This window comes from Sphaeramia orbicularis, chromosome 12 (assembly GCF_902148855.1).
Source record: "Sphaeramia orbicularis chromosome 12, fSphaOr1.1, whole genome shotgun sequence".
Taxonomy (NCBI): Eukaryota; Metazoa; Chordata; class Actinopteri; order Kurtiformes; family Apogonidae; genus Sphaeramia; species Sphaeramia orbicularis.
The window spans coordinates 57101615-57122909 of record NC_043968.1 but is presented as its reverse complement, the minus strand read 5'-3'; the positions used below and the strand labels follow the sequence as shown (position 1 = coordinate 57122909).

At 38.2% G+C, this 21295-nt stretch overlaps 1 protein-coding gene across 1 annotated transcript; it reads right to left on the bottom strand.

Annotated features, from left to right (window-relative positions):
- Positions 1-7043: 7043 nt before the first annotated feature.
- lmnb1 (lamin B1) lies at positions 7044-20723 on the bottom strand. The gene is made up of 11 exons (XM_030149667.1): positions 20368-20723; positions 15316-15472; positions 15013-15138; positions 13009-13179; positions 12104-12229; positions 11117-11337; positions 10806-11034; positions 10622-10726; positions 9240-9359; positions 9049-9150; positions 7044-8277 (listed from the first exon to the last, which is right to left on the bottom strand). Exons 1-11 carry the CDS (start codon positions 20721-20723, stop codon positions 8236-8238), a joined length of 1755 nt encoding a protein of 584 aa, XP_030005527.1. The 3' UTR covers positions 7044-8235.
- Between the last annotated feature and the right edge of the window lie 572 nt (positions 20724-21295).

Below are 21295 nucleotides of genomic sequence, written 5' to 3'. Positions count from 1 at the left end.
TACAAAATTTACTTTGGCATCTGTTATTTTTAATAAAAAGTGAAATATATCGTCGGCTTTCTGATAAAACCTGCTATGTGACTTTTGGCAAATTTTACAGGAGAAACAAAAAACTGTTTATATAACAGGAAACTGAAATATGACGAAAAAATATCTGTTCCTTTAATGTTGGTACTTATGATAGAATGTAAACAACTTTCACAGGAGACTGAAATTTGAAGCTATAATAGGGGAGATAGCAGGTTTTTATTCCCAACCAAAAATGCCACTTAGCAGGTTTTATCAGGAAGCCAACGATATGTTTGTGTACAAAATGTTAAAAATAAAAACAGACACCTTTGGCACAAGAACAATTTTTTTCAATGACAAATGCTGAAGTGAAGAGTAGGGGGTACTTGGCTAAAAATCTATGTATTTTGGGGTACTCCATTAAGACGTTTGAGAATCAGTGTTCTAGGATAATCACAGACTTAAAATATTAGCGTATTTATGTGATACAATATTAACAGTATTGCTGGTTTTGCTCATTTGGACGGTGCCAAAAAAACAAGACTCAAAACAAAAATGAAACATAAGCTTTAAATTGTCTCTGAGTAAAAACAGATGACATTGAGGTCTTTGGATTATTCAAAAGAACCGCAGCAGAAACAAAACCAGCTGTGTGAAGTGCCTGCACACTTCCTGCTCTGTGCTTCGCTGTAAACTTTCAAAACAGCTTCATGAGTGAGTGGGTTAACAGAGCAGTGACGCAACCCACCCCAGAGGTCCTGCACCCACACTTCCTCCCTCTGTCTGTCTATCGACAAAACCATCTGTCGACTTCAGTTCTACTACAACGCCACCATTTGGACTGTACCAAACTTTAACTGTGTAACCCTTACACACCTCAGGCCATTTTTAAACATTTTTGTCATTTTTCTTTTGTGATCTGGTGATCATCAAGCCCATGTTACAGCTAATGATGGGAATTTTCGACATGTTTACTGAAGCTAATATCACTTACTCATACATACAGGTCTATTATATGGTTGTACAGATGCTTTTTGCATCCTCTGGGGACCCTCCAGCCAAAATGTACTGTCGTAAAATCGTCATATATAAAAATTTCTTTCTGCTTTTTCTACATAATTTTCTTAAACCACTTCAGCTCTACTTAACCCATAAAGACCCAGTGCTACTTTTGCTACTTTATTAAATTTTTATTTCTATTTTTAATATTTATAAATATTTTAAAATATATCATATATAATTTATATAATATTAGTGTTATTGAAGTGATTTCTCACCATTTATTCTAATATTATGCTCTGTATTTTGCACTTTTAAGTGAAAATCACCTACTTTCCTATATTTAATTTATTGATCGTGAAGATGTCCATAAAAGCTCAGATTAAAGTTCAGAATCAGCTTTATTGGCCAAGTATGTGAACACATACAAGGAATTTGGCTTCGGTTTTTACATTGCTCACGACATACAGTTACAACATGAACCCAATCACATGTGGACCTAGACATAATATAGACAAACATTCGACTAGATACAAAGAAAACAATGGGTTGAGATTTACAGTGGATTTATAATGTAATATGTACAGAAAGTGCACAGTGAAGTTTTTATACAGTGAGTGAATATGTACAGGGATACAGTCTGTAAAAATGTATGTTTATGTATATTCTATTGTAGCGCAAATAGAGTTTTTTACATAGTGCAAGTTGAAGGTTCTTTTATCAAAAACAGAGAAAACTGACAAAAAGTGACATTATCAGTAAAATATATCATTAACTGAACATAAACCAAGTGTCTACAACTACTGTCATTGCTCAGATTCCATGGGTTTTACTGGTGAATCAATGTGATAGAAGATGATAGTGTTTCCACGGTAACTACAGCGTCTCTGAAAGTCCAAATGGGTCATATCTGATGACCATGAAAAGATGACAACCTGCATTTTACACCAATTATTTACAATTATTTATTAGTGGATCGACAGGTATTTAACATTTTAGATCAGTAGATGCTTTTGGTTGCTGACGTATGTTTGGGTCTTTATGGGTTAAAACCACTAAATCTTCGATAATTTTAAGGATTTTAACCCTTTAAATGTCAGTTTGAATATGTGATGACACTTGTTTTATATTTTAAAAAAAACAAAGGGGGGGGGGGGGTATTTTCTATATTTTGCACAACACATGGTGGAGGAATGTGACATAGTTTTATATCAGTTTTAGACATGTCAGAGATGATCAACAACACTGATTTCATATGTACTTTTTAAGTGAGATTAAAAATATGGTTCACTTTTACATTTCTGCCATTAGGATCCTGCACTGCAACGCTATGACATCAGTGTCATTTCTAATCCATGTCCAAAACTCTAATATAAAACCATACCACATCCCACCACTATCTTTTGTTCAAGTGACCACCTTTCATTAACCCTTAAAGACCTACAACTGTTTTTGTGGCAACTTCAAAATGTGATTTATCACTATTTATTATTTTATCGTTGGCATTTTTCAGTGAAAATCAGATAATTTCCTATATCATTGGCCTCATAGAATACTTTTGTCCATACTGTGATATCTGTGTAACCTAACTCTCCTAACACTGCTGCTTCATTTTATGCAGATAGCATAATTGGACCAAAAATGTGACTTAGGACGATATATGATGATATTTAGTTTATTGATTTTTTTTTACACTTAATTTGTATTAATTATTTATCTTTTTGTCATACAGAACATAACAAACAACAATCAGCGACAGATAATAGACACAATCTAATAGTAATGCTCATTTTGGTTCCAGTTATGACATAGCAATCAAGTTACCTAGTTAATTAAATTTTTAGAGCAGCAGTAAATATAGCATTTCACAGGACTATGAGACAGACCACACATTAGTTTACTGATTAGATGTTCATAATAGATTAGATGTTTAGCGTAATCATGAAGGTTACATCAGAACAGAGAAAACAGAAGAAAAAGGGACTTTTTCCAATAAATACATCATAAACTGGAGGGAAAACCAAGTGTGTCCATCCACTTTCACTGATCCAACTCCACGGGTTTTACTGATAAATCAATGTTGTAGAAGATGACGGTGTTTCCATGGTAACTACAGAGCCTCTGAATGTCCAAATGGGTCATATCTGATGACCATGAAAACACAATAAACTGTATTTTACCTGAATTATTTACATGTATTGATAGGATTAGATGTTGAAAATTCATTAAACATTTTTTTTTTTTTTTTTTTAATCAGTATATGCTTTTAAACGATGTGGCTTTGTGGGTCAAATGGAGGTATCAGGTTTAGGAGGAGATTCCAAGGTAAGCTACTGTCACCACCATTTAACACTAAAGCTCCCATTCATAAATCTACTCCATTAACTACCATAAAGATAATATGTGTTTGTCTCAATGATTGCATGAGCTCTTTTGTTTGTTTTTCTAATGGCCTTAAGTGAGAAAAAGTGTGTAGTGTTTTGCAAGAATTGTGTTGCATAATTGCATATTACAAAACAGAAAATAAGCTTGCACATAGCTGGACTCGTTAACGTTTGATTATTTTGTCTAAGCATTAACTTCTAGTTTATGAGCAATGACCAAAGGCTAATAATCACTGTTCCCACCTGTAAGACCACCCATATCTGACATTATTCTCCCGCTCCTACAGTTGTGCTCATTAGTTTACATACCCTAGCAGAATTTATGATTTTTTGACCATTTTTCAGAGAATATGAATGATAATTCAAAAACTTTTCTTTCACTCGTGGCTAGTGGTTGGGTGAAGCCATTTATTATCAAACAAATGTGTTTGCTCTTTTTAAATCTTACTGACAACACAAACTATCCAAATGAGCCTGATCAAAAGTTTCCATACCCTAGTTCAGGGGTGTCAAACTCATTTTAGTTCAGGGGCCACATTCAGTTAAATTTGATCTGAAGAGGGCCGAACCAGTAAAATAATAACATAATAATATAGAAATAATGTCAACTCCAAACTTTTCTCTATGTTTAAGAGTGAAAAAAGTACATTTACATTATGAAAAGGTTTACATCTACAAACTATCCTTTCAAAAGATGTGAATAACATGAACAAACAAAAAGAATAAGTGTAATTTTAACAATATTCTGCCTCAGTTTATCATTTACACATGTACATTATAATTTACAGATCATAGTAGATCTACAAATACACAAAACATTTAGTAACAAGCAGAATCTTGTTAAAATTACACATACTTCCCTTAAGACATTTCAGGTTGTTTCATATTTCTTCAGGTTATTCACCTTTTTTTGTGAAATTATACTTTGTTTTAGTGTAAATACATGAAAATATTTATATATACAAAGAGAAAAATTTGAAGTTGTCATTATTTATATGTTATTATGATAGTATTTGACTGGTCCTGCTCACTTGAGATTGAATTGGTCTGAATGTGGAACCCGAACTAAAAGGATTGTTAATATTTTAGTGTAATTTTTGCATTTCACAAATTCATGCCAAGGGCCAGACTGGACCCTTTGGCGGGCTGGATTTGGCCCCCAGACCGCATGTTTGGCACCTGTGCCCTAGTTCTTAATCCTCTGTATTGGTCCCTTTAACCCAGTGGTTCCCAACCTTTTTTGGCTCATGATCCCATTTTAACATCACAAATTTCTGGTGACCCCAGACATTCAAAACGGATATATATATATTTTTTTTTGCTAAAATTAATTTGTTTTTGATCATGTAATAGTTTGCTATACCATGTTGTAAATAAACATTAATTTTAGATGACATTTAGTCTATATAATGTATATTATTATGGACGGAGGCAGAAAAGCCAGGTGTAGATTACTGCACAAAGTGAGAATTTTATTTTCCTTGGTCAGGATATGTACAGTCAGTCCAGCTTGGATTTACAAGGCTGACAATTAATACTGAACAAACAAGAACTCATCTTAATAACGCGTCTTAAACCGACCACAATGAACATTTGAAAGATAAACAGTACCACAGTGCTTCAGTTTCAGCTTCAGAGTTTGTCATGTCTGTTATGGATTGTGACTGCACTCTCCACTCACCATATATTTCTTATTGGTAAGTTGTTTTTTTTTTTTTAATCAATTACTAGAAATTTCAGGCGATCCCACATGGGGTCCCAGCTCCAAGGTTGAAAAACACTGCTTTAACATCAATAACAGCTTCAGGTCTTTTGTGGTAGTTGTGGATGAGGCTCTTTATTTTCTCAGATGGTAAAACTGCCCATTCTTCTTGGCAAAACACCTTCAGCTCCTATAAGATTTTGGGTTTTCTTGTGTGAACTACATGTTTGAGACCTCCCCAGAGTGGCTAAATGATACTGAGGTCAGAGGACTGAGATGGCTACTCCTCCACCTTCCCTTTTTTCTGCTGTTGCCAATGACAGGTCGACTTGGCCTTGTGTTTTGGGTCATTGTCATGTTGGAACATCCAAGATCATCCCATGCACTTTCTGTCAGGGTATGTAAACTTATGAGCACAACTGTATTCAGATCTGAAAACAAAACTAAAATTGCAAGTATGTCTTTTGTATAACAGTACATATGATTTTTTTGGTTTGTTTTCTGTTGTTAATTTGCTTCGGTCATTTGCTTTTGTTGATCATATAATGTTATTTGAAAAATAAAACATTCTAAGTTGTAAAGTACCATTCTGCTGTATAATATTGCAGAAACGTTGATCTAAGTTGCAGATTTGACAGAAAAGGACCTAAAATTGCTGTTGCCAAAACTGAGGGCTCTCATGAATATTATATTTGACCGCAAGACTTCATCTCTTGGACAGCATCAGAAAAAGCTGAACATTAACACTGTGACTCATTCATTTTCTCTATAGTGTAAAAAGGTGGAATTGTCAAGATAGCACTTACAATTCCAAGGTTTTCCATTAACTCATATGAGGTAGTTTGTTTTGTTTTTTTAAACCCATAAAGACCCAAACATCCATCACCGACCAAAAGCATCTACCGATCTAAACTGTTCAATACCTACTGATCCACCAATCCCATCAACACATGTAACAAACTGGTGTAAAATAGTTTTTCTTTTCACGGTCATCAGATATGACCCATTTGGACGTTCAGAGGCTCCGTAATGATCGTGGAAACACCATCATCTTCACAACATTGACTCACCAGTAAAACCCATGGACTATGATCAATGACAGTGAATGGAAATGCTTGGTTTATGCTCAGTTTATGATATAATTTACTGGAAAAAGTCACTTTTTCTTCAGTTTTCTGCTTTTGATATAAAAACCCTCAATTTTAATCTGTGCTTTTACAAACATTTTCATGATCAGTAAATTAAATATAGGAAAATACCTGATGTATACTGATACAGAAGATAATATTTTAATAATTGTCAATAAATCACTTGAGAAACATTATAGAGAAATTCTCATTTGGGAACTGACACATAAGTAGCACTGGGTCTTCATGGGTTTGTTTTATTGCTATATTTTTACTGAATTAATGTTTTGCTTGTCTTTTTTGTATCACTGTGGGCAGTTTGGATGGTTAAACCCACCTGTATTAACTACTTTCAGGCACTAACGGTAAACTAATGCATCACTTCAGTCAATAAAAGTAGATGACCTGTCTTCTCATGCCTTTATTTGATATCAATAGCATTCTGGCAGTGAAGGAAACTTACTTAAAGATAATATTCTGTATGAAAAATGTGCAGCTGAATGAAAATAAACAGGATGATTTTTTTTTTTTTTTTAAGCTGGGATTAGTAGACAAAACATTTCAGAAATAAAGTGGTCAAAAAGTAGGTGGCAAATACAAAAATATATCCATTAAAGGTTCAATATGGAAGATTTGTAAGTGGTTGTGCATTTATGCGAAGGTTAAGGTTGCATTTTAAAGCCGACAAGAAAAAAACACAAGGGAAATCAGTAACATTACCCACACAGAACTCAGTGGACAGGCTGTTATTATGGAGCTTAAATGATTTTAGCCAACTCACACATAAACATCAATCTCCCACATTGAAGCTTTAATACCTTCATTACCACACATTTTTTTGATGTTTTATTAATTCCTCGATATCTATTTCTACTTCGGCCTCATGTTTTCTATAAAGCACAGTTGGAATAAGAAACACAGCAACAAGAAATGAACTTTTTTATGATTTAACTATGAAGAGTACAGCCATAGCATGCATAGTAACACACAAAGTACTTCAAACACATCAAATATCAAAAAGTTAAGAATACAATCAACACATCTTACTTAGTGGCGTAAAGTCAACAGAGAGAAGCCCATGTTTGTTGCATGGCGTCACATTAAAGCCTACATTGTGCACGGGTCAGTTTCAACATCCTGGTTTTCTTGTGGTTTAATTTATGACCTGATTTAAAAGACAAGTAATAGGGAGCAGATTGAGGTGTTGGAGCTCTTTGTAGTGTCCTGTCCGATTATTCGAGGCTGTGGGAAAGCCATACTTTAATCCTACACAAATGGGGCTTGAAGGTAACCTCATCTGCAAACAAACCTGAACCTGTCATTTGACTTCAAGAGTACAATCATGGCATTTTCATTTTTTTGGGGGAAAAATTTCACTGAATACTTTTCCAAATCATCTAAAATCACAAAATTCAGACTCATTTTCAAACTCAAGGTCCTTGTCCTTTGGAGTGGTCAACCATAACATGTTCCGCTGTTTATGACGAGTATTTAGTGTGCTTATAATTCAGCGTTTTCCTTACAATCATACAGAAGCTCTCAAGTGAAAACCTGATCTAAACCAGCCCATGGTCTAAACTAAGCACTGTCAGCTTTACTTTTAATTTAAAGGCCTAAAATATACCATCAATAATAACAAGATGAAATACAAAATAAAAATACAATTAAAATCTATTCTTTAAAAAACAAAAGATCACATACTGTAGCAAATGCCTCGTTCCTTTAAGACACAGCCTGTCCTTGAGTTTAGCTACTTGTTTCATGGATTTAAAAACAGAAAAAATAGATTCCAACCTACGAATACAAATCTTGTTCAATAACAGTATTTTGGTTTTTCAGTTGAAAATACATCTACCAAAACCAGTTTTGCAATATTGTTCAAGCAGATAAAATAAAAACCAGACATTTATTATTAAAACACACTATAAAAAGATAGAAAAATAGTTGTAGGTATTGTAGTTGGCAGCAGACTGGCTGGGCTCAGTGAAGGAGGTGGTCTGTTGGTGAAGTGGAATCACATGATGGCGCATCCTCTCTTGGCAGCACCAGGCTCACCCTGAACAAACACATGTTTATGGGGCCGTTAAAATGACACGCAGACAAAAACTGGGCAGCATGGTTGTTTGGAGATGCCAGAGAGCAGAATGAAGAATTTAAGCTTACAAAACCACACACAAAAAAACAAAACACCAAAATACACAAATAATGTATGAAAACCAAAGATACACTACATGGACACAAAAGTATTGGGACACATCATGGCTACAGTTGTAAAATATCCTGTTCATGCGGATTTGAGATAAAAACATCAATATTTCCTTAAAGTTTAAAGGGAGATTTTTCTTCCAAAGTGAGATGTGAAGAAAGTACATGGTTAGTTGTGGTAGAAAATTATTATTGACAGTCAGAGCAGGAAAAATATTTTAGAAATGTAGAGGTAGAACATTTCTAATCATAGCTATGGAGGAAAAAAAAAAAAAAAATCAATGTTAAGAGAAATTAAGTAAAATCAATCATTTTGGAAGCAAAGATAACAATTGAAACATTGCAATGCAATATTTATCACAATATAAAACTATATAACATTTGTCATTATTGTTTTGTAACCCAGACCTCTGTCAGAAAAACACCAAAATTCAATGTGTCCCAAAACTTTTGTCTATATAGTGTATGACCCCCATTTCAAATGATAAACTCCCTCACAAATAAGAGAAAACCAAAACACAAATAAAGACAATTATAAAAATCATACAAGAAAAACAAAAAAGGACAAAAATCCCAAAATTAAGCACTAAATAAAACTAATAAAACCCTGTTTGTGTCTGACCTGGAGGATCAGCTCCTCCTCGATGGCCTCCACCCCGTTGTCGTCCTCGATCTGCTCCTCTATTACCGGGGTGCTGTAGGTGGTGATCCTCTTCGCCACCTCCTGCCACACAAACACAAACAGCATCAGCCTCTGTCATCAAACACTGAACACACAGGTGGAAGGAGATACTTTCAGAGTTCTGGTCTCACCTCTCCCTGAGGGTCAAGGAGCACCACCTGAACGTCCTCCCCTGAACCCCAGGAGGACTGGGTCTTCCACACCAGGTCTGTGGGAGGCTTGGAGCTCACACCTGCATCCGAGGCCCAGATCTGGGACACAACAGAAGGTTATGACACGCCCAAAGGCCCAGGACAGAAGACTATTAGGAGACGACGTCACTGAGAACATCTACTGTGGACTGAGGCAGATTTGTAATATATAATCTACATCGTATGTGTTCACACTCAGGACTTCACTATGTTTTCAATCTGTCAGTCACATATTCCATAGGAAGTTATAGCTAATTTATAGTTATAGCTAATAAGAGTTTCTGAAATATCACAGAAAATGTAGACAGAACAGACCACAATATGAATTTATCATATTGTATTCATTTAATCAGCAGAATTCAGGTTATTTTACAATATGATACTAAGTGATGTTAGCTGCCTTAATGAACAAAGACGGTTAAAACATAAGTAATTTAGGGTTTATATTTAACTACAGTGGTAGATGTGGAACATCTGAGGCTCAGCAAATACTAGTAATAGTATAACAGTCAGACAAGGTAGTTAATAAAATACTACTATAAACCCAACAACCTCTAGGGCAGCACAATTAAAACAGAATCACAACACCCGCCTGTGAAAATATTTCAATCACAAAAGGCTGAGATTTAACAAGGTCCCAGATTCAGGGCGATCTAATGGCAGAAATGATAAATAATAAAAAAGGTACACACAACTTCTTGTGTGGTTACATTTTGGATGTAGTGACACTGACCAGAGGGAGATACTGAGAGCTGACATGTCTTATATTGTTAATTAGTCGGTCATGTTTGTTTCACTTGACAGCTTTAACTGATTAATCAAAATATCTTCCAATCCAAATTAGCAATGGCTCATGCCATGCAGATTGAACCACACGAGAGAAGAAAAAAGGAACAGAGCCACAGATGACGCAGGAATATATTAACCCCAGGGCGTCATCCAGGGTCTCTGAAATGCATACTGTAGTCCTTTGTCAAATTCTGTTATTTCAGTATAAATACAGAAGTTTGACTATTTCCCTTAGAATATCTGATCTGTCATAAAATAATGGAAAAATCCCATCAATTTCTCAGATCTTCTCAAATCAAAATACACACAGTCTCATTTGTCCGTAATTCTCCCGCTGCATAAGTAACACCAGTAAATGCAACTGTAAATGAGATCTTCCATGCTGATAAATCCATATCCACCATCTCTCCTCTTACATTTCTGGCCTCAGGGAAGTGGAAAATGCAAACACGTGCCTTCGATATCCTAAACTTGGAGGACATTTGGGTTCAGTGACGGGTCAATTATCCACTGAGACTAAAGTCAAGTCTTACCATGACCTTCTGACCGGCCTTCAAGACATATTTGGGGGTGAACTTGTAGGTGGCGGAGTCGTCTCCGATCGTTTTGACCATCTCGTATCCCACCATGGCCTGGTCCTGAGACACATGGTCATAAAACTGGTCAGTAAACACAGACGACCCAGAGGAACTGGGGGACAGAATTAGCAGAGCTCACCTCATCGCTGGTGTTGCAGAGGGAGATGAACTTGCCGTCGGTGTCGATCTCATCAATGAGGATGGGCCCTGTGGCGGAAGCAGAGTGGGCAATGGACACGGAGCTGCTGGCTTCCTGTTCCTCCACATCCACGCGCTTCCTTTTTCCCTGAGTGGTCCGGATGCTGCGGCTGCTAGACGAGGCTCGGGACACAGTGACACGGGCTGAAGGACTGGGTGACAGCTTCAGCCTGTAGGTGGAGAAATAACACTGGGGTGAGACGTCTGTCAAATCTGAAGACATTGATGTCTATGAACGTTGTACCACCTCACCTTTCTTCTTCTCCTTCCAGAAGTTTGCGGTAAGCGTTGATCTCCATGTCCAGAGCCAGTTTGACATCCAGCAGCTGCTCATACTCGTTCAGTTGCTCCTGCATCTTGGCTTGGATCTCAGCAACTTCGCGGTCTTTGTCTGCGAGTAGTCTGCGGGCGGTGTCTTTCTCCTGGGTCAACGCCGCCTCCAAATCTGATATACGATCACGCCAACCACGAGTCTGAATACAGAAGCAAAGTGTCAAACAGTAGTTGGTCACATCACATTTAGCCCTTTGTCCACCAACAGATACCTGGTGCTACTTCTAATTTGAGGGGTTTAGGAATTACAACCTTTTTGAAACTGGGTTCGCTCATTTTCAGAGGCTAAAAGTAATGGGATAACAGACTGACAACAGCTTCATGATCAAGTGGCAAATGGAAGATAAATAAAGCAGATAAAAGCTCTGGAGTTGATTCCAAGTGTTTAATTTGGTGGCTGTTCACTGGGATCTCAATATGAGGTGTCAATGCAAGTGAGGGAGGCTATAATTTAGCTGAAAAAAAAAAAAAAAATCTGTCAGAAGCTAAAACAAGCAAAAACTACAGAATAATCAGTCCACTAGACACCCCTTACAGAGCACACCTTGTTTTGGGTTTTAGAGACATTAATCATGAAGCTGCTTTAGAGAGAAAAGACAGGAACAAAGCACCAGGATCAACTCAGTCTGCTGTGACTTGAACAATCACAGATTTCAGGGTTCTTCTGGTTTAGGGTCCTGTCTTAAAGCAGCAATATTAGTCTCAAAGTTTTAGTCAAATAACCAAAAAAATGTTCCCCCATTGTGGACCATTATTATTAACATATTAATTTGGAAAAGCATCTAGAGCAAGTCAGTCTGGAAAGGTCTGAGACAGCTACTCTGATACTAGTCACCTCAATAAGATGAAACCAACATGGCTTGGGTGCCACATCTGAGCCGAACGGTGGTACTAAAACAGCCTCACCTCCTTCTGCAGGGCTGACAGCTGACTGGTGAGGCTCTCGATCCTCAGGGAGGACTCCCTCAGCTCCTCTCGGGCCATGTTGGCTGATGCTCCATTCATCTCGGACATACGATGCATTTCTTCCAGCTGCACAAACACAGAGATGGTCTGAGTGACAGCATCATATGTTTCCTCCTCATTCACACCTCAAAAAAAGGAACCGAGCACCGTCATTCACTTCCTGATGAACAGGAAGTTGCTTAGTTTGTTTCACTGCTGCAGTGGTGAGAATAAAACAAAGCAATGTTGTAGCAATGTAGCAAAGGATGAACGATCTAGACGAACATAACAGATATTTTAAAGCCTAAAGAAGAAGAAGAAAGAAAGAAACAACAAAAACATAACCCTGTGTACAGATCAGTGACTTTTGCCAATTATCTGGGCAAAGGTTACAGACCTGTCTATTGGGCACATTGTTTACACTGTAATATGTATGTCAATACTGTTTGCAATGTTACATTTGCACATTTTTATACTTTTATATTCTTAACTCCACCCTTTCATACAGTATGGCTCTAATTTGCACATATTTAGATTGCCCACTATATGTTATATTTTTCTAATACACGTCTGTATCTCATTGTGTTGGTATATAGATGTAAGTGTACTATCGCTGGCAGAGACCACCTGCAATTTTGTCGCACAATTGGTAATGCCAGTAAAGCCTGTTCTCCAAAAATTATGCTTAATAATAACAATAATAATGATAATGATGATAATAATAATAATAATAATAATAATGTTTGCTGTGAACTTAACGGGTCTACACGCAGCACCAACCCTGTCCAACACCTTTACTACTTAATTCTCATAGTAGAAGTGGAAAATATAAAGCTTTACATATCCACCCCCATGTGTGTTCATACTCTGGTCAGGTAGGTGCTCTCCAGGTTGTCCTTGTAGAGCTTGATCTGCTCCTCATTCTGGGTTCTCATATCAGCCAGGGCCTGAGTCAGTTTGTACTCGTACTCCTCCTTCCTTCCAGAGTCCACCTCCACCAGCCGGGTCTCGTACCGCTGCCGGGCCTCCTTCACTTCCTGGAACACAGTTCAAAGTCAGCACTCAGAGGATTCTTGGGATAAATGTGCACAGATCTGATTAGGCGTTATATTAATTTTCCCAATCACTGACAGCAGAAAATCTTTTCTGTTTGACTGACAGTCTAACACAGTACAACTCCAGCTTTGTTGTTGATTTGTCAGTATCTTCCTACTGTATGATTACATCTTTTATTGAACAGATGAATCAAAGCTTGGTGATTAAAAAGAGTAAAGAAGTTAGAGGACTAAAGGTTTAACATATCAGTTTAAGACACCAGTGTCTTCCTGAGTGTGAGCAACTTCAGCCTGAACAGGCCTGGGCAGAACACACAGTACATGCCAAACATTCACTCTGACTCCCAATCTGAACCCAGACCAGGATTCGCACTGTTCATAGATCTTTTACATAATGAGTCAGTCAATCAGAATGAACAAACCAAGTGACCCATCCAGCAGCAGACTGGTGCCTTCGGGCATGCATGTACAATTCCGTCTGGCCACCAATCGGTTTCTGACTTCACAGTGGAAACAAATGCAGCCAGTGTGAAGGCCTTCTGCAGTAACATTACAAAACAAAATGCTTTTTCATAAAAAGTTCAAATGAACTGATCAAAACATCTTTAAAAAATTCAGATTCCAGAAACAAACTAAATTTCCTTTAAGTCAATTTTCTGTGTATGAACAGTGATACATCCAGGTTTCCACATTATATCTGTAATGTCATATGCGTTTCAGAGGGGTGCATGTTTTTATTCCACTATTTGTCAACTATTTTCATGAGGTAACAGGCCTAATGTAATCCTTTTTAATGTTACTAACATAATCATTTGAAAAAGTCATCAATTACATCATAAGATGGTGCAAGAAGTAGTGGAATTAACAGTTCAGCGTCCAACTAAACCACAGGTGTCAAACATGAGGCCCATGGGCCAAAACCGGCCCACCAAAGGATCCAATCCATCCAAGAATTTGTGAAATGCAAAAATTACGCTGAACACATTAACAATCAAGGGTGTCAAAATCATTTTAATTCAGGTTCCACATACAGAACAATTTGATCTCAAGTGGGTCAGACCAGTAAAAGACTATCATAAACTATAAGTAAATAAAAAACGCTGCAAATTTTCTCTTTAGTGTAAAAAAGTAAAATTACATGAAAACGTTTACATTTAAAAACTACCCTCTTACGAAAAATACAAATAACCTGAACAAATATGAGCAATCTGAAATGACTTAAGCGAAGTAAATGCAGTTTTAACAATATTCTGCCTGTTACTAAATGTTTTGTGTATTTGTAATTGTAGTACAAGTTGTAACGCACATGTGTAAATGGTAAGCCGAGGCATAATATTGTTAAAAGACATTTCAGGTTGTTCATGTTATTCAGATTTTTACAGACACTTTGTAGGTGTAAACATTTTCATCATGTTATTTTATTTTTTTCACTGTTATTATTTTACTGGTCTGACCCACTTCAGATCATATTGGGCTGAATGTGACCCCTGAACTAAAACAAGTTCAACACCCCTGAACTAAACCATGACTTACCCCATCTCTGCAATCAGACACTAGACCAGGGTCCAACAGGTTCAGAGACAGTATAGATGGATTATCTGGCGTTAGAAACCCCTCAGATTTAGAATGACTCCAGTTGGCAACAGCCTAAACCTATCTAATAGTGATCACCTTAAGAATCTAAAGCAGCGTTCACCATCCTGCAACCAGGGGATTATCAGCTCCAGGTCAGACTAGTGACTGAGTCCTAGTAGAACTGTAGTCATTCCACGTCACCTTGCAGGTCTATGATTCTGGACTGTAGTTGGTCCTCACCTCCTCATGCATGCTCTTGCGGAAGTCCATGTCCTCTGTCATACTCTGGCATCGGTTTTCCAAGTCAACGCGCAGAAGCATCTCATCTGCAAGGTGCTTTTTGGCCTGAGCAAGACTAGTATCCAACTGTCAACACACAAGACCAGACAACACACATTAAAATCTACTAAGAAGTGAATATTTACTTCAGGAAGATTGGGCAGTAATAAAGTGAAATTAAGCAAATGAAGAAATGCAGTCACAGGTGCACTGAGACAGGTGAAAAACAAAAGGTTCATATGCATGGTGTCAGTAGTGCCGTACCTCCTGCAGCTGCTCTTGCAGGTCAGCCATCGAGGCCTCCAGACCCCTCTTCTCTGACAGAGCTGTGGCCAACATGGCATCTTTGGAGTTCAGCTGAGCCTCCAGGTCCTTAAGTCTGGCCTGGGCTCCGGCGGCCTCCGAGTCCCTCTTGGTGTAGCTGGAAAGACAAGAGATGGAGTGTTTTATGTGAGACCCTTAAGGACCACATTACAGTGACTGCTCAGCTGTTTATACAAGGTGTAGCCATGACAGAGGAGCTTAAATGAGGAGAGGAAATGAGGAGCATGTTCAGTTGCACATTGTAGTTCATTGATCATCAAAACCCTCAGACTAACCTGGTCAATGACTGAATGTAAGGACTTGAAATGGTAAAAGGAATGCGACAACAGTTTATGACATTTACAATTAAACAACTGGCTCTAAGAACGAAACAGATTCCAACATGAACTTCACCTAGGCACATAGATACATACAAATCTGTAAAGTCCACATTCCAGGAACAGGCTGCAAACAATCTGATTTATTAGTAGTCTTTTTTTTGAGGCTGACTGGACAGTTGGCAGAACCTAGCTCTAAAAGTGGCTGATTGATAATATCAGGCTCTTCGACCTGAGTTACTGACGTTATATTTTAATAGCTGGTTTAAAGCTCGAATCCATTTAAATATATTTATTAATTTGACTTCAATGTTCATTTACTTTATATAAACTCTAAACCTCTGCTTGATGTAGATCAATGTTCAGATTCAGTCTGACCTTACTCCTCTCCTTTACTCAACACAATACAAGCTGGGAAAAGTAGCTTCTCTTTTCCACAGCAGCATCCAACAGTATCAGTCCACCTATTTTTACATTTAGTCTTTTGGACAGGGAGGAAAAGGTTTGCATCTTAAAATTTCCCCCAGATTTTGGTTCCTGCTGCCTTAATACACATTCAATCACACATTTCAGGATTCTCTTACTGGATCTTAAACAGCTTCTAAATAAGATGCATCAGTATGTTGTCATGCTCCTTCCATGGTGTTAAACACTCCATCTATGTGTAACATCTAGTATAAGTCACCAAACTCATTTACAGAACAAACTTCTGCAAAGTGGTAACCTTCTTAAACTTATTCATAGATTTTCAAACAAGCCTCCACTCCACTCAAGGTACACTACAGGAATTAAGAACTCTAAAGATGACGTGGTGAGAACAATTTTAGAGCAGGAGTAGAGGGGAGTTGAGGCAGAGAAATGAGAAATGAGGGCAGCCTTATGGACTGCTGGTAATTCCCTTAGGCAAAGTCTACAGAAATGCAGACTTCCGGAAAGTGACCATAAAAGGCTCAGTGTGTCTGTGAGAGGACCCTCATGCACTTGAAGACTTGTTGGTAAGACGGCCTTGAGCCCATACGGACTTAAAAGGAAAGCATACACAGATGTGCCTCAAAGTGTGGAAGATGGTAAAAACCTTTACCCACTGGGACAACATGGAGCCAGAACAGGTGGAGTGCTTGCTTATTAACATACATTATCCCTGTTTTACACCAGAGATTTTAAAAAGCATCATAGTAGAAATTATTGTCCATCCTTGGTGATTAGACATTCACCAAAATCAGTGATAAAATATTTCATTACAACATGTAGAAGGATTTGTCTAACAGTCTATCCATTTAGTCAGATTTCAGCTCCTCCTGTGGTGTCAGAACTGACAACTATAATACCATAATAAAAAAATACAGCAGTATTTTGTCTGCACTATTACTCAACTTTTTCCAGAAGTCCAGTCAACTTTATGAGCTGTATGTATGAGATTTAAGGCTGTAGTTGAAGCTGCCACAGGAGAACTGAACACTTTATGGGAAACAGGGTCCTCTGGTGGCAACAACTGCTCAGAACACAGGAGGAAAAGCCTCATTAGAGGGCTGTCATGTGAATTCAAGACCCCGTAGTAAATGTGATTTTCTGTGTATGTTTCATTGAGTTCTTTGAAATCCCTACATTGTACTTTACACAACAAAAACACCTGATAGTTCAGCCACATATTTCAGTCAGAAAAACAAGTTGGACGTCCAGTTTCCAGTCCTGAGCGCGGGTTAACTAAGTCAACAAGACCGTTTCCGTAGGGTTGGGAGTAAAGCAGTCCGTCAGACAGACTGGGATATTTTCTCAGTGTGAGGGGGGGCGGGCGGGACCACTGCTTAGAGGATAAACTATGAGTGGAATGCACCATGGTATGTGTGGTTTCTGACATTTTACTGAGAAATGTTAGCAGCGCCGCGCCAACTCTTCACATCACGGGAATGTTTCCAAACCTCTCCATGATAATTACACTATGAAAACTGAAGCGTATCGCACAGTCCTATCAGACAGTGCACATCTGATAACAGATGACTTCAAACCAGATTTTCGAGATGGGCTTGATCCTAGTTGCAATGATCACTAAGGAGAAAAATTACTTAGTGTTGGCATGGTTCTAAGCTGACCTTTAGATGGGTTGTTGAGCCCTAACTACAGGTTCATGTACCACTATGGTGGTGTCAAGTTTGTAAAACGCAAGCAGTTATTGTTCAGAGTTTACTCAATGCATAAAAAAAAGACTGTTTACATGTGTACAACTTGCTATTTTGACCCTAATTTTGAAAAAGACAATCCTACTGCTGAATTATAAAGTGTAGTGATACTATATTCTACATATAAACCACATGTCAATGATGGAAACTGTTTTACAGATTACAGGAATATTACAGGTATAAAATCCACAGCAATGCACAGGTTCAAAGCACAATACATCCTTTAAGGCAGTGCAGAATTTGACATATCTGCAACACTGGTAGGGATGTAACGATTACTGGTATAAGGATAAACCGCGGTAAAATTCCCAACAGTTAGTATACCGTTTAAATTCTAATTATCATGATAACCGTGTTTGATTACCGCACAAACTTGCTATGGAAAATGGTCAAACAATGGCTATAAAGTTCCATCTTTAATACACATTTGTATATTTGATGTTTACATGTTAATATTTGAATGTTTCTGCCAACAGAAAGTACATTGTGTCTGTTATTTTATTTTTTTGTCTTTGGGTTTGTTTGGAGTTTTTTTTTTCAAATTATTTCAGTGTGTGTATTAGTACTTTTTGAACATTTTGACCACATTTCAATAATAATGATAACCATGATAATTTTGGTTGCAATAACCGTGATATGAAATTTTCATATCGTTACATCCCTAAACACTGGACTGGTCTAGACTGCCTGTACGCACAAGTATTTTAACAAGAATACTGCAGTTTTTCTGGATATTAAAAATCTGTATCATGTCTACATTTTCCACCGGATTTCAATGAGTCAACTCAGTGTTTAAGTTTATGATTTGCATGTAGTTTATAACAGCATTTTTACCCTCGCTGATCAATAACACCCGAATATAAAAGCCACACATTGAAGCATTTACTCAGGAAACCAGTTGAATCCGGTGGGCATACAATCCAACATGACATCTACTCGTCTGTTACTTTGATACAATCAGGTCTTTGTTTTGAGTACACTGCAAAGTATCAGAGAAAAAAAATTGCGGGACTTTTTTTTTTTTTTTTTAAATATATGGAAAATGCACTATCCAACCACACTGTTTACATCACAAGTTAAAGTGGATTACTGGGTTGAGTCAGGTGGCAATGAGCAAGTTGTACTCACACCACTGGCTGTCAGTGCCACCTGTGTTCATATGTCAATGGGAAAAACACACACACAGTAACACACAGACCTCCTTCTGTCCGGCCGCTCGACACCTGACTCCTCACAATGATCAGCAGTTGTGTGTTTAGCATGATGTCTGGATATTTAATTTACTGCGTGTTTGGCCTGCATTTATGGTACAACCACTGGCCCACTGCACAGTTTGTCACCACCCTGCAACTTTTCAGCAAGTGAAATCTAATTCTTTTCAGATGTTGTCTTACACGAGCAGTGGGTGTGGACTTGAAGTGCCCAGAGGCAACTCCACCTAGTGTTTGTTTATGAAAAAAAAAAGAAAAAAAAAAACAAAACAAAACGCTGACTTCTGACATAAAATACAGGGATTTTTTTTTTTTTTTGTTAAAGTGTTCACTCCACATATAAGGCAACATTCCACACTGCGTTCATGAACTTCAGCAGTACAACTAGGGCAACATTTAACCAATCATCCTCTGCCAGTTAGAAAAAAAAAACAAAAACATTAACTTTCCATGAGGACAGAGAGCTGCAGCTGTGCATACTACTGACTGGAGAACAAAAACAAATGACTGAAATGTATATGACCTAATCTGAAGAGCACCATATAGAATACACCAGAAGAGTTAGTAATTTTCCTAGTGTCAGACACATACCACTTTATTTATGCATCAATATTTGTGCCTCAGCAAGTTCTACCAGTAGACCCTGAAGGCATCACAGCAATAAAAACACTAAGCAAGACCTTGGTATGATCTGCCCTGTAGCCAACGGGTTACACACTGAATAATTAATTTTCCATTAATAAAATTGCTGTTATTTGTCGTGCAAATATAGCACAAGTAAAACTCAATAGTTGACAATTTGTCCTGGAAAGTCACTGAAGACTTTTGATTGTAAGAGAGTACAAGTTTTTCTTTACTTTTATCAAGTCTACGTTGAAGGAAACACTCAACAAATGAATGAGTTCATGGAGACTTCTCCTGATTCCTTCATCACAGACAATAGTGGGCGGGCAGGGTCAGCCACTCCACACAGGCGTTCTCCTCTTAGTTACATTTGGGATTTGTTTTTGTAATCAATTTAAAAACTATGCCCCGACACCAAACTGAGTACAGCCTGTTAAAAATACCAAGAGTGTAACAGATGTAATAAAATCACAGGGTGATGTTTTTCATAGCCCGGGTTTCAATGACGCAGTCACATGCGAAAAAAACGTAACCCCCGGATGGACCTGCGTAATGCTGCAAAAATGGCTCGAAAATCAAAGTCTGTATGTAGCTTTTAGCTAATTACACCGAATCGGCCTGCAATTTAATCAGTTTAAGCAGAGCAAAATGTGCAAAGCTTACTTCTGCAGCAGCTGCTCATGGTCGGATTTGATCTTTCCCAGCTCGATCTGCAGCCAGGCCCGTTCCTTGGAGGAGTCATCTAAAGACCGTCTGGCGTCGGCTAGCTCCGTCTCATACAGAGCCTTCAGCCCGGTCACCTCCCGGCTCCTCACTTCCTCCTTCTCGCTGATTTGCAGATGGAGCACGCTGTTCTCGGACTCCAGACTCCGGACTTTGTCGATGTAAACGGCCAGCCGGTCGTTGAGCTCCCGGAGCTGCTGCTTCTCCTGCAGTCTGCTGATCCGGGTCGGGCTCAGCGGCGTTCCGCTGCCGCACGTGCTCCTCTGGCCGGTCGGAGTTGCCGCTGGGGTCGCCATTGTGGAAGAGTAGCGAAATAACCCGAACCAAAGGCAAGAAACCCGACTGAAAACTATCTGCCGCTGGTGCAGATGTAGTTATTTTAAATCAAGCGCGCAACTACAGCCTTGACTTCCGAAAACTATCCTGAAAGTCTATTCTCCTTTTCCTTTACCGAATGAAAGAGGGGTTTGGCCTCCTAATATGGCGGCTCATTGAAATTTTTACGTTGTGTGGAACCAGCCAATGGCAGAGCTCGACGCAGTGCGTTCTTTCAATTTTAACTTTTAGGTCCGCTTGGTAGAAGTACCCGTGTAAGCCGATGAACGGGCGGAGTGGCTGAACACGTCACCCCTTCATTTTATGCGGAACGGGCGGAATGCGCGGAATCCCGTTGGATGAACCGGGAAGGCCTATATTTAACATCAAACATCCCCTGATTTTTACAGATAACGGCTGTGCCTGGTCTCCTGTTGGTTCATTTTTCACTGATAACCGGGAAAACAATAAAGGAAAGAGGGAGAAAAAATATAGGAGCATTTCCCCCATTTTTTGATGACAACTAAATTGACGGTTTATTTAATTTGATTTT